Genomic DNA, 13,580 nt, shown 5'->3' with positions numbered 1-13,580 from the left:
GTAATATTTGCCCGTCAGATTAATACGCAGAAAATTTGAAACTTAACGATATACTTTAAAAATTATTTTACGATCATTATTTTGAAATTGTTAGAAGGTTGTTCGGTTAAACCGGATACAGTACGGAGACGGTTTTTTTCAATAGAAAAACCTTTTTTTTAACGTTTTTGCTTTTATTATTTTCGAACAATAAGACTCACATAGATAATTTTAATGATCATAAATGTAAAACAAACAAAAAAATGGGGAGTTAAGAAATTAGGAATGAAACTACAGTACCCACAATGCACCATTAGTCGTTAGCTCTCGCGGGCTTTGTTTTGACATGGCGGCAGGTTTCGAAAGTTCTGTTTGTTATATTTGTTTAACATTTTCCTTCGCAACTGTAAGGCGGCTTTCCTTTTGCGTTACAGGTAATTTCGACGTGTTTTGACATGTTTATTAATTTTGTGAATTTACTTCTTGTTTACTGGGGTGACAAGCGTTTAGTTTTTAGTGTCAAGCTGCCAGCTTCAAGCCTTTTAACTGTTATGACGTTTTAATGAAATGTTTAGATCACTAAAGCAGGCGTGTGGTTGAACCGCGAGACATTACATTACATAGCTGCCACACTCATTTGATGTTATCTGTTCCCATGCAGTAATATTAAATTTATGATACTTAACAAACTTTTTAAAGTGAAGCCAGATTTACATACGAAATGATAATATTCCTTAACCCTTCCATATCTGTCTTTTACCTGGACCTTAGCACCAGAAAGAGCGTGTTAGAAAGTGCCTCTTCATAATGAAATCAACCCTTAATCTGTCGTTCAAATCCCGGATTAGCAACCCCTGACTGACTGAAACGCCTGAGCCAGCATCATCATGTCATCACCAGCCGGGCTGTACTCCCAGGCGGATTTCTTGGCCCGGTGGATGCCGAGCAGCACCAGAGCCGGGGTGATCCTCAACCCCTCCCCGGATTTGGCCGGATCCTTACGAGCCGTCTCTGCCTCTGGAGCCCCGCCGCCGCAGCCCGACGACTCCTTCACCTCCGACTTCGCCCCTCTGCCAGCCTCCGCGGACAGCAGCTGCCTGGATGTGGACGGACCCGGACGGCCGCTTGGAGGAGGGCTGGCTGGGACTGACAGGCCGGAGAGCGGCTTGAACCCTGCAGCAGAGAGGGGCTCAGACGGACAGCTCGACATTTTGAATGAAATGACAAGCAAAACACAGGAGCTGCCTCTTACTATGAAGCTGGAACAGGTGAGGGCTTTATTCGACCTAATTAAATGATCATTTAGTTGCTGTAGATCATCAGTTTCAATGATATGTTTCTATAATAATTTCAAAGGTCCGTGAGAAATTCACTGCAGTTTTTAGACCTAAACATTTCTAATCAAACATTATATTTATACATGTAGAAGAAGAGTCCATGCACTAAAATGTAAATAAACTTGCAACTGCATATTTATTACAAACACTTTACTAGGATATTATCAAATGTCGTAAATAATGTACATTTTAGGAACCGTCATGTTTAATTATTATCTTAGAGCTTTTGGTAAAAATGCGTTATATGTCCAAATCATCATTTCTTCTTCTGGCGTGCCCTGAAATACCTGTTAAAAAGATCATTTATAATTAGCAAAATCTAATCATTCTGCACAAATATTTGTGCATTGCTGTCTCCATTTTAAGAAAGAGATTATGCTTCATGTTGTACTGAAATTAAGGATTAAATAAAGCAGACTTAATAATTATAGAGTATTTATTTTTCTTAAGACTGATGTGAAAAGAAAATGATGGGAGGTCGGTCAAGTCTGTTCTACGTTTGCGACGCCCTTATAAAAACCAGCGCTAAAAAGATCAGAGCTTAAAAGTAGATGTCATGAAATTACCCTGAAAATAGCCTGAAGGTCAAAGGGTTAATACCCTCGCACTTCCATTACATGCACTGCTTTGACTTCCTCATCTATTTCAAGGATGCCACACTTAAGGCCATTTCTTGATGAAGACTTAAGTAGTAACTGTGGTGGTAAAGTAAGTAAACATTTTAAGCTGAGGTGGAGTTAGTAGCAGCATGAGGTCCCAGATAAACAGATTGTAATCAAACATGTCTTGATGAGTTGCGTTGAAACCAACCAACTTACAAACCTGTTGGGGTTTTGCTAGTGACGGTGTAATGTCGTGTGCATTCATGTAGCTGAGAAGATGGCAGCAGCACATGCATGAGCAGCTAAAAGGCCATCAGCTGGAGGAGCTGCTGCGCCTGCAGGAGGAGCATCTGAGGCTGCTGGGAATTATGAATGAATCCCAGATTTGCACAAAAGGTTAACAAATGAATTACTCAAATAACCGAAAGATTTGATCATTCTTTTTTGCTAAAGATGGAAAATGCATTTCAGTTGCTTAATGAGCGCTGTAGTGACTCTTAATATCTCATGTGCAAAACGCAGAGAGTTCAAAGTCTTCGGGAACACAATGGGGTGAAGAAACGATCCACCACCATGCCGATGTGAACTGCAGCGAGATCACACAGACAACCTGTGGCCTCCAACAGGAAAAACAGCTTTTAGCAGCAGGAAGACAGAACCAGCTGTCCAAACATCAAGATTATCATGATGATGATGAGGAGGAAGAGGGTAAGAAATAGTGTTTTTTTAAGAGGAAATAATACACAAGTTCTGACTTTGACCACACTGACTGATATTAATTTGATTACTTTTGCTGATAAATTCTTACACTTCATGTTTTTCCAGATATGTGGGACTCCACAGTAGATGATCAAGAGGAGGAAACTGAGGCTAGGGATTTTTTAAGACAACCTGAAGGTGCAGTGCGAAGTGAAAACGATATCAACACTCAAGATGAAGTCTTCAGTGACAGGTAAATAGATTTAGTATTTTACTAAATAGTATAAACGGTGCAGATGAAATTCATCAATGCGGCTCCTCAGTTTACTGTCTTATCTGAGTATATTTGCTCAAAAACTATGAGATTGCTTATTTGTTTGTTGTGGCTCCTCTTCAGGCCGATAAGACCGGGTATCGGGGGGCAGAAGCAGACGTTTGAGGAGCTGCTGGAGGAGCAGCTCAGGCTAGAGGAACAGAGGCTGAGGTTTGCCCAACACCAACAAGTAAGAAGATATATATCAGATAGATACTGCTGTGGTGGAAATTTATTCTGTCTTACATTTAAATGTGGTTTTAGGAAGAACACTGACGTTGTGTTTTCATTTTAGCAGAAGTCAGACAGAAGCGACGCTCTAGAAGCCCCTCCCAAGAGACCCTTTCTGAAGCGAGGCGAGGGCCTTTCTAGATTTACCAACAAAGCTTCTTCTCTAAAAGTGGAGACAAGGAAAGACAAAGTACAACCCCAAGGCAGAGTCATCTCCCGCAGCAACTCGGCGCCTGCTTTTATGCAGAAAGGTAGTTCGAACAGCGTCCCGCAGCCACCCGTCCAACGTAAAACTGCCGTACTGAACAAAGAGAACCGACAGAGGGGACTCTGTTTGCCACCTCACAGCGTCAAAGCAGAGAGTAAGGAGGCGCGGACAAAAGTTTTAGGAAGTCACCAAAGACAAAACTCAGCACTGGAGTCGATTCAAACAGAAGCAGAGGACGGACAAGCCAAGCATCAAATGGAGCAAGTTAAGGAGCAGAAAGAGAAAGTGGGTGTGTCATTTCAGGCTCTGAAGAACTGCAGTCCAAACGTGCAGCAGAACCCTGGAACCAAACAGGTGGGCTTTCTAGGAAGGCCCAGGAATGCTGGTAGTAACGTAGCTAAAGAGATGAGTACTGCTTCAAAAGTGGAAGGAACACAGGTAAGAACTGGGCCCGAGGGGAGAGGTGGACCTCCTCTGGATTCCTTGGAGTTATCGTTCCAGGAGAAGCTCCAGCGCTGGGAATGTGACCGGCAGATGGAAAGCATGGAGCTGGGAGAGTTTGAGCTTCTGGAGCAAGCTGCCGAGGAGCTGTCCTTCTCGTCCAACTCTTCCTTTGTCATGAAGGTGCTTCATTCATATCACCGCTCTTTGCTTTAGTTCAGTGTAAAATTCTTATTTTTCTTCACTCGTATCATATTTTCTTTTGCATCTGCCTATGAAATACTGATAGTCTTTTTATTTTAATGGTACATAAATAAGAAAATTTCTCAGTGATTCCATTCCACCTGTCAGAGTTGATCATTAAATTGATTGATGATGGTTTATATAAAGTTTCAGGAGTGTTGACGTCAATCTTTAGCAGTCAGCAACACTCTCAGCCCCTCAGGAAGTCTGTATGTTGTCACAGTTTTTAAAATAACTAATCTGAACCACCATTTGTTTTCAGAAAGGAGCACTTTGACAGTTGTTTTTTAATCACGTGGTCTTCCTGCAACAACCCACCTCCCTCGGAATGTCAGAGTGACTCTTTTCTTTAAATGAGGCTTCAGTGAGATACCGTTTGTCAGTTTCAAAATAACAATTTGAGCCTTTCAGAGACAAATTAAAGCATTATGTCTTGTAGGTTTTTGCCTGCTTGTATTTGCTCCCCACCTTTTAATAATTGCTAATCATAGTGTTCTTTCTCAGATTTGGACAGATGAAGATTTTTCTGCCTAGCAATCTTTTTATTTAACCTAAATTCAAGAAAACAAATCCCTTTAAGACATAGATATGCCTTAGAATTGTTTATGTTGATTCTTTCCTTCATGTAGTTTGACGCATCATGGAGGGAAATTTTATCTCATTATTTAGATTATTTAAATCCGTTTCACTGCTCACATCAGTGTAGTTTCTGCTCACAGCTGTTTTCCCTTCTATCAAACCTTTACCTTGTTTCTGCTACTCTCAAGAGGTCAAACATACACTCATCCAGTCACTTAGAGCTTTGTTGGTATTTTGTCTTTCTTATATATTCTTCCTGTCATATTAATTTATACAGATGTCACATTTTTACAAGTTAAAATGTATTTCTGGATATTCAGAGTTATTTTAGAGATATGTTGGAATCTTTTTTGCTTTGAAACATCGAAAATGAAACCGGTGTAACAATGAGAATGTAGACGTCTGAAATGTGAGTTTATTTTAGTAAAATCTCTATTTTAAATATCCACAATGTTCATTCTCATTGGGAAGAATCTGCAGCTGAAGACCAGAAATGGGACAAGTGACATTTGCCCTGGGAAGAATGACTTTCTGAGCAGCTGAAATATTTATTTTGAATTGGAAGAATGAAGCTATAGATATTTGGTTTGAAGTTTCTGTCTAATTAATTAACAATGAATTGGTTTGCTGTGGGAGATAGAAGTAATTGACCTTTGGAGAAGTTGACCATCTAGTTTTTCTTCGGATAAAAGCTCTTCCTCAGTCCTATCCCTGTACTTTACACTAAAACCTAACAGATCTGTTGACTGCTGTAACATGTCTTTCCTTTCTGCTCTCAGGTTCTTCAGATGGACCAGCAGAAGCGGCAGGCTGCTGTGGGGCTCCACACCAGACGCCTCTCCTCCACTCCCATTAAATCGCCTCCGAGGGGTGAAGCTTTGAAGCGCAGCGGTGATCCGCGCGGCGATGTTTCAGTGTGTGGAAGCATGTCTGTGAGGAGGACGAGAAGTGATGTGCTCGAGGAGAAAGTGAGCGCTGACGACGAGGAAGGTCAGGGCAGCCAAGAAGAAGGCAAGCATGAGATCTCTGACATATCCTCCGGCTGTGGCTCTGAGTTTGGAGATAAAGACGTTGTGGTCAAAGGCGCTGCTGTCTTCCCTACAACGTCTGACCCTCCATATGACAAGAGGTCTTATCAGGATGAGGATAGCTTCAGGGACTTGGCGTCGGATGTGGCTCACGAGGAAGACGAGCAGAGTGACGGTGTCCTCGATGATGCTGAAGACTCCACGCTGATAGAGGACAGAGGCAGCCATCAGGGAAGAGTTGTGTTTGACGATGACGACACATGGAACGACCTGGACGACACTGTTGCCGGTAAAGGCAGTGAGTGTCGAGAGTTTAGTCCAGTTTCCAAGACAACAGTCGCTGAGGCTTTACCGCCGGAGAGGACTCTGTTAAGGAAAATGGCAAGGAGCAAAGCCGTGGAGTCTGATGAAGTCCCAGAGCCCAATCCTCCACCTGCTTCCCAACTCATGACCAGGCTGTTCCCCTCGCTAAAGCCAAAAGCCCAGAATGCACCTCTTCCTTGTCCTTCTGCTTCCTCTGAGAAGCCAAAAGATGACACAGGTTAGACAGACACTTCCTTTGAAGGCTTTAGGTTATTTTCACAAATATATATTTTTGAATATTGTTTTAGCTCTAATATGCACATGCCAAATCTGAACAGCTTACTGTGATCATTCTGGTGATATATATATATTTTTTCAGTTTTGTGTGTCTTCTCGTCCGCAGCCCAGCAGGTTCAGTCCAGACAGCTGAGAGAGAGACTGGTTGAGCTGGAGATCGAGATCGACCGATTTAAGAAAGAGAACGCTGCGCTCAACAGACTTCGACAAGAGAACGAGAAAAAACAGGAAGATCTCAGGTGAGATGGACGTCAAGCACTTTCACAGTCACGTAAACTCACCCAGGGGCTTCTGAATCAGTATTTTCAACACCCTGAAAACTTCAGTTTTAATAAATGCAAATAGAAGTTCATCCAGGTTCTGACTGTGACTGTCAGTCCAGTTTTAGGATTTGTCCATTATTATTTTAGGAAATACGTTTTCTTGTCTGTTCTTTCTCACGTGTGTCGTTTCCGTACGTTGCAGAAAAGAGCGTTTGGAGTTTGAGCAGAGAGCGGCCGAGGAGTTGGCCAGGTTCGAGGAATACAAGAAGGAGGAAAACAGAAAGCTGCAGAAGGAGCGAAAACTGTTCGAGAAACACGCTGCAGCCGCCAGAGCTATACCCGACAAGAAGGAGCGAGAGGAAATCCAGGTTCGCAAACAGAAAACCTTTTCCCCGTATCCGCGGGTAATCATTAGTAGGTGTTAATGAGTTTTATGTATTTATTAAACATGGCTGCATACATGTAGTGTTGCTGCTAATTGACGGGATGGTTTGTGTTTCTGTCACCAACCCTCCAGTGATCTCAGGTTTAAGATGGACACAAAAGAAATTCATTCAGTTTATTTATTTTTTCTTTCTCTGTTCAAACTTTAAAACCAGCTGATGATATTTTGTGTAAATTCAGCTTATTGTAGTCTTGGGTTAAGAGGAATTTTATTGTGAGGTTCTATTAGGTTTGCCAACTCAGAACATCAGTTGTTTTATAGTCAGATAAACAAAACCAGTGAGGTTTTCCTGCCATCAGTCTGCATTTGTTTGTTTTTTACAAACTTTATTCACAGTTTCTGATTCCTGCTCTGAGCCACCACTGTCCAATCCAACGGCTTATAGCTGAATGCTGTGTTCAGATGTTTGGATGTGTTTTTACTGTCCTGCCGTGAACAGTACATGTTCATCAACAGTTGTGAAGTTCACTTAACTCCTAAAACATGAGGCGAAATGTGTTCAATCGTTCACAACAGTGGTTGAAGCAGCAGCTGAGCTCCCTGCAGGAGGAAGTGAGGAGGAAGGAGAGCCGCTGGGCCTCCACACACGGCCGGCTGCGGCAACAGATCGACTCCCTCAACCAGGAGAACGGCGCTCTCCGGGACGAGGTAGAGTGCACTCCGTGTCCAGACGGGTCTTCATACGTGAAAGTAGTCTGAGCTACAGCCTGAGAGAAAATAGTTCCTGACAAAAGATAAAACGATCATAAATAAAAAGTCATTCCTCATCCACTGACATCAGTTCAGTGGTCCACAGGTTTAAACGTGAAGACACCCTGACTGCCACAGTCCAAATAACACACTCATAAACAGATCCAGCCATTCTCTTTACCTGCTTCTCCTTTCTGGGTCGCAGGGAGCTGGTGTCTATCTCCAGCAGTCGCTGTGCAAGAGGCGGGGTCCATCACAGGGACACATAGAGACAAACATCCATTCACACTCACACCTAGGGACGTTTTAGAGATACCAATTAACCTAATATGCATGTTTTTGGTCTGTGGGAGGAAACCGAAGTGAACCTACGTGAGCTCATAAACAGATCATGTTGTGGACAATTATTTGCTTTCATGTTGGTAGATATGCTTATTTATTTATTTGTTTTAAAACCAAATTAAGATCCGGATGCTGGAAAAGCTGCGCCTCAGTGCCTGGAAAAAAAGCTCCGTCTCAGAGAAGGACATTGAGACTAAAGAGGGTCGGAGAATTTCAGAGAATAATGCTCCGTCTGTGACCAAAGGAGTAACCTTTGCAGTAAGCCTGACTATTTATTCTCCTTTTTGTTTTTCTTTTTGTGTTATGACATTTTTTGCTAAGACCTTTTTATATCTTTTGAAGTGGGGTTTGGTAGAAAGATTATGAACAGTTAATATCTTACCTGTTGTAGATAGGTCTTTGAACTTAGTTTGGAATCGCATTCATGGCAGAATCATCAGGTTAAAAACATGAAAACTCTGGTTTTCAGAGTCCTCTTGACTCCAGAGGAAGCAGCTACAGCCCTCCACGAAGCAGTGCAGCTGCAGCCACCAGGAGTGTCTCCAAGGACGTCTGTCAAGGAGCCGCGGGTACAAAGAGCTTCTCACTGAGACGTGTCTACTGTTTCAGCACCGACAGATAAATCATTCAACTTTAAGGCTTGGCTCAAACTCACACTTGTTTCCTCCCAGAGGTTTGGGACTCATCAAGTTCTGCTGCATCACATTATGAGTTGATGGAGGTTAGAGGGAGAACAGGAAATGTAAATGGTAAAATTAGACACTCAGGGTAAAGTCCAATGAACTAAACAGTTACAAAAATAAGGAAAATGTTTGTCTAATTAAACAAATGTCACTTCAAGTCTTTAGACATTAACTGAGGGACGAGACCTGTCCCGCCTGAGGGTCTGAGGTTGTTAAGGCTTGGAGTTGGGAGCTGAACAACAATGATTAACCAAGAATCACCTCTGTAAGCGTTTAGTTTATAGTCCAGAGATTTTTTTCCTGTTTTCAGTTCAGCTGTTTTTGTTCACCTTATTGCATAGCTTCAGTGTCAGCCACAGAGGCAGCGGTCTGCAGAATCAAATCTCCGAAATATGGGCTTTATTCGATGTCAGCGTTGTTACTTTACACATTTAAAAAAAGTGAGAAAACCAAAGGGCTTTACAGTCAATACAGCAAAAAAACCAACATAAAATCTAATGAAAAAATATACAGTACATATAGAACACAGCAAAAGTAGAGAGGTATATTAAAGTCTTATCCCTTAAAAAAAACAAGTCTGTAGTCTGACATGAGTGTAAATTAAAAGGTGAGTCTGATCACAGATTTAAATCAGGATTTTAAGAGATGTGGGAGAAACTGGCTGGTTGACCGTGGTGGTGCTCTTTCAGGCGTGTAGATGGTCAGATTGGGTAAATATGACGCGGCAAAACCATTTTGGTCTTTAAAAGGTAACATTAAAAAAAAAAAAAAGAACAAAAACGGACAGGAAGCCTGCAAAGAGATGTTTGTTTCTTTATTTTGTTCCAGTCAGAAGTTTCCTAAACATACTGAGCCATTTTAAGGGTTTAGAGCCAACAGCTGAAGTTGGATTAAGAAAAATTAAAAGAAAAGTTAAGTCAAACTTGTATTTACCAAACATCTCTTCACTTTAAGGATTACATTAGTCTCTGTTAATCGTGTAAATATGACGTTTAACAGTCTCATCTGGAACCACATCAATTGTTAACTTTCAAGCAAATTAATATTTTTATTTGTGCAGGTTCCTGTCATTTATAGTAATTAATTTTAAGTGTCAGTTTTTTCTTCTTTTTCTAATAAAGAGGTGCAGGGATGATAGAACAAGATGCGAGTGAAGAAAACTGGCGTGGTTGGTCTTTATTCAGACGGGACAGACTCGTTTTTTTCATTCTTCCTCTGGGGAGTTTCAAAGCACAGAGGTGATCGTTAAAATCTGAATTATTAGGCATTCAAAATCAAGCACTAATTATTTGGGTAATCATACCCACTAAAATCCGCACAGAACAGAAACGATGTAAGAAGAGATCTACTCACTGACTATGCCTCACCTCACCTTTCAAACCTGAAAGGTGTACTTCTTACGATCCTCCCATTCAGTCAGTATAAAAACCATTGCACTTCTGTTTCTGTCTGCCAGCGGGAATAAAAAGTAGCCTGAGATGGTCCGCTGGGTCAGGATCTTCATCGTCCTCCTCCTCATTATGTGGCAGAAGGACAGAGGAGAAACCAGGAGCCTGCCAGAATCAGGAAAACCCACCAAACGAGGACCGCTCACAGAACTGTTCCCCGGTAAGAGACGGGATTCCTGCTCGCCTGCAGAATATTTACAGGACATCGGATTTAAAAACACGTAGGGTTTGGTGTGGTGAACTCAGTCAGGCACAGATAGATCTATCTACATTTGTTAAAAAAAACAACAACTTTTCATTGTTTCCTAATGTGTTCACTTTACAGAAAACAGACCCAAAACAAGCAGAGAGCTGTGAGGTGGAAGTTATCACACACCCTGATGGCAAGGTGGGGCATCAGAGCCGAGCGGTGGCTTTAAAGAGGAGACCCAGCAGGCAGGAGAGAAAAAAGAAGCTTATTGTTGTTCTGATATGACTTTACAGTGTCATAGATATAAAAGCTCCAGATGTACAGGTTTCAAAGTATTGATGTGTCTAATAATTAGATTAATTTGAGCTCTTCACAGTTGGGTCCTGACAGATATTTAAATCAGTGCACGATTTAATAATACTCAATAGATTTACACATGAATGAGTGGGGTTTTGAGTTTTTACTGAGATCTCATTCTGATTCTTTCAGGTAGAGAAGGTTCTGGCCAGCGGAGATCGTCTCATCGTCTTCCCCAATGGGACCAGGAAGGAGATCTCAGCCGACGGGCTCTCGGCGAAGGTCACCTTCTTCAACGGAGACACGAAACAGATCACAGCCGACCAGAGAGTGGTGAGACGTCTCATCCTGGAACAGAGCTGGACTCTGGTCCCCTCCACGCTGAGCTTGGCTGGAGGAAGCTCGAGTGTAGATGAACAGTCCCCTTTTAAAATAACAATCAGGCAAATTTAACGATAGAACAAAAAAGTCAGATTTCAATCTTTGCTTTAATATCACACCTGTTTATAAATGCTCAGATAAAACAGTTTGATTTTGTCTAACAATAACAGATTTCAGATTAGTTTATACACAGTAATGTACGGTTTGTGTAATTAGTCACCATTTCAAGATGCTGGAAAAGCTAAAGAAAAATCCCTGAAAATCCCTGAAAAATGTTTGGAGGAAACAATGAGACTTTCCCGTGATCGTAGCCTGTTCACATCAAAAAGACACGAAAAGCTCATTTTAAAAATCTATATAATTAAAGAAAATGAATGAATGATATGGGGAAATAAAAGCACACACTGTGAACAGATGTTCAGATAACTTACCATGCTTGTTCCCAGATCTACTGTTACGCCGAGGCCCAGACCACACACATCACGTACCCTGATGGGATGGAGGTCCTGCACTTTCCCAACAACCAGACAGGTGAGAACAGAAAGGAAACCTAGATTTACAAAACATTACTCCGTATTTGGTTTCTGTTGAAATAGTTTGTTTCTTACTTGAATCTCCAGTTTCTAAGAAATGACGTAGACTTTTAGTATCACTGCAGAGACAAAGAGCATTGTGGGAAGTTCGTGTGGCTGGTTTTCCTAATAAGTTTAGTTCAGCCTTGTTGTATTTTAGATCTTTTGACTCCAGTATCAATTGATTGTGTTGAAGTTTGAAACTTTAGACTTAAAATTGAATACTCTTCTGAACAAGAAAACTAGTTTTGTTTTACTGTAATTACTTTTAATCGTACATAAAATGGCAAAGAAACTAACTGAATCAAGCTTCACACACAGGAAGCAGAGTTATAATAAAGGGGCTGTTTTAATGGTTCTACGATTTGATATCAGAGAAAATCCATCGTTTTAGGCCCAGCCCTCACACAAACAAGACTAAAACACACTACACTCGCCAGTAGGCACAACATAGGGAACAAAGGGTTTGACGTTTCTGTGTGAAGCTGGAGCATAGACAAGGTTTAAACAAAGGGGTGACCTTTGACCTTGAAATCAATAGGGATCCTTCTTGACCCATGAGGTGTCCAGATGTGCAGTTTGACATTTCTACATTACACTGTTGCAGAGCTGGAGCTCGGACAAGAAGTTGTCCACAGATGGACGGCGCCATACCATAATGTCCTGTCTTATAATGGACATATAAACACTAGTGATCCCTCATGAGGTCATAAAGACAGTACTAGTTAGTAATCATAGATGAAACGTATCACAACTTCAGCATGGGTCAAAGAAGGATTTTACCTCAGTATGGAAAAGAAATAGGTCAGTAGTGAGATCTAACGAGTAACATAAATGGATTTAGATACCATCTGCTTAATCTGTAGTTTTATTCTATTTAGTAATGAAGAAAACACTCATATGCAGACAGTCCATAATGGTAATAATAATAATTTATTGGTTCTCCAGAAAAACATTTTCCTGACGGTCGTAAGGAAATCACGTTTCCAGATCAAACGGTGAAGACGCTGTTCCCCGACGGCAGGGAGGAAAGCGTGCTGACAGACGGTACCGTCATACAGGTCAACCCGTAAGTCAACAAACGCTACACTCACGTCAGAAAGCGACAGATAAGGGTTTAGGAAATCTGATTGTATTCAGAGTATTGTTGAGATCCTCGGGATCTCTTCAGCTTCAGTCATTAAACCATAGTAGAAGGCACTAGATCTTTTTTGTTCTTCTGTCAGTTTAGTGAAGTGGTCTCCAACCCTGGTCCTCGAGGGCCACTATCCCGCATGTTTTCCTTGTTTCTCTGCTCCAACACACCTGATTCAGTGGTTAAATTACCTCTTCATGTTCTGCAGAAGCCTGTTAATCATCGATTGATTCAAATCAGGTGTGTTGGAGCAGAGAAACAAGTAAAACATGCAGGATGGTGGCCCTCCAGGACCAGGATTGGAGACCACTGGTTTAGTGCATCTAAATGTTAATTTTAGTGGGTGCTCATTTCTTTCAACAACACTGACTTGACAAACATGTAAAAGACAAATCCCATCTGCATGTTGGAGAAAAGGAACCAGCAAATGTTTGTAGAAATATTTTTTTTCTTCTGACTGGGCGCCGTTTATCTTTAGGGACGGCACCAAACAGATCCATTTCAACACGGGTCAGAAGGAGGTCCATACAGCTGATTATAAAAGGCGGGAGTATCCAGACGGCACGGTGAAGACTGTCTACACTGACGGCAGGCAAGAAACCTACTACCCCACCGGACGGATCAGGGTCAAAGACAAAGATGGCAACGTCATTCTGGACAACCGGACATAAAACACGATTGAAATGACAAAGCTGTCCCAAAGAGAGAGGCCTTTGGTCCACCTGTTGATTCTGTGCTTTTACTTTAATTCACTTATTGAAAACACAAACAAGTTGTTAGTTGTCCGTATGAAATGTGTGAAGTGCTTTTTATTTATTGTTTTTGTAAAATAAATTTTATTTATCATCTTTAAAGGTGTCTCTGGGCTGAACTT

At 41.5% G+C, this 13,580-nt stretch overlaps 1 protein-coding gene across 3 annotated transcripts; it reads left to right on the top strand.

Annotated features, from left to right (window-relative positions):
* Positions 1–221: 221 nt before the first annotated feature.
* On the top strand, positions 222–13,554 carry cenpj (centromere protein J). 3 transcript variants are annotated; one of them, XM_017430126.3, is made up of 19 exons: positions 222–413; positions 828–1,247; positions 2,188–2,314; positions 2,441–2,626; positions 2,744–2,870; positions 3,015–3,120; positions 3,229–3,993; positions 5,412–6,201; positions 6,367–6,499; positions 6,726–6,891; positions 7,485–7,616; positions 8,124–8,258; positions 8,470–8,569; positions 10,140–10,291; positions 10,457–10,519; positions 10,811–10,951; positions 11,446–11,530; positions 12,520–12,640; positions 13,185–13,554. In XM_017430126.3, exons 2-19 carry the CDS (start codon positions 867–869, stop codon positions 13,375–13,377), a joined length of 3,903 nt encoding a protein of 1,300 aa, XP_017285615.1. In that variant the 5' UTR covers positions 222–413; positions 828–866; the 3' UTR covers positions 13,378–13,554. The 3 variants fall into 3 exon arrangements, with proteins under 3 accessions (XP_017285615.1, XP_017285614.1, XP_037832186.1); XM_017430125.3 differs by having other exon boundaries at positions 3,226–3,993; XM_037976258.1 differs by having other exon boundaries at positions 751–1,247; positions 3,226–3,993.
* The last annotated feature ends 26 nt before the right edge of the window (positions 13,555–13,580 follow it).

This window comes from Kryptolebias marmoratus, linkage group LG6 (assembly GCF_001649575.2).
Source record: "Kryptolebias marmoratus isolate JLee-2015 linkage group LG6, ASM164957v2, whole genome shotgun sequence".
Classification (NCBI taxonomy): domain Eukaryota; kingdom Metazoa; phylum Chordata; class Actinopteri; order Cyprinodontiformes; family Rivulidae; genus Kryptolebias; species Kryptolebias marmoratus.
The sequence above is the reverse complement of the archived record's forward strand: the minus strand, read 5'-3'. Positions and strand labels throughout refer to the sequence as shown.

What these genes read in the sequence shown, in the direction of transcription:
- cenpj (XM_017430125.3), top strand. Translation starts at nt 867, where the DNA reads ATGTCATCACCAGCCGGGCTGTACTCCCAGGCGGATTTCTTGGCCCGG. An exon ending in TTACTATGAAGCTGGAACAG is followed by an intron (nt 1,248 to 2,187) that starts GTGAGGGCTTTA and finishes GCATTCATGTAG; the next exon opens with CTGAGAAGATGGCAGCAGCA. An exon ending in GCTCACAGAACTGTTCCCCG is followed by an intron (nt 10,292 to 10,456) that starts GTAAGAGACGGG and finishes TTCACTTTACAG; the next exon opens with AAAACAGACCCAAAACAAGC.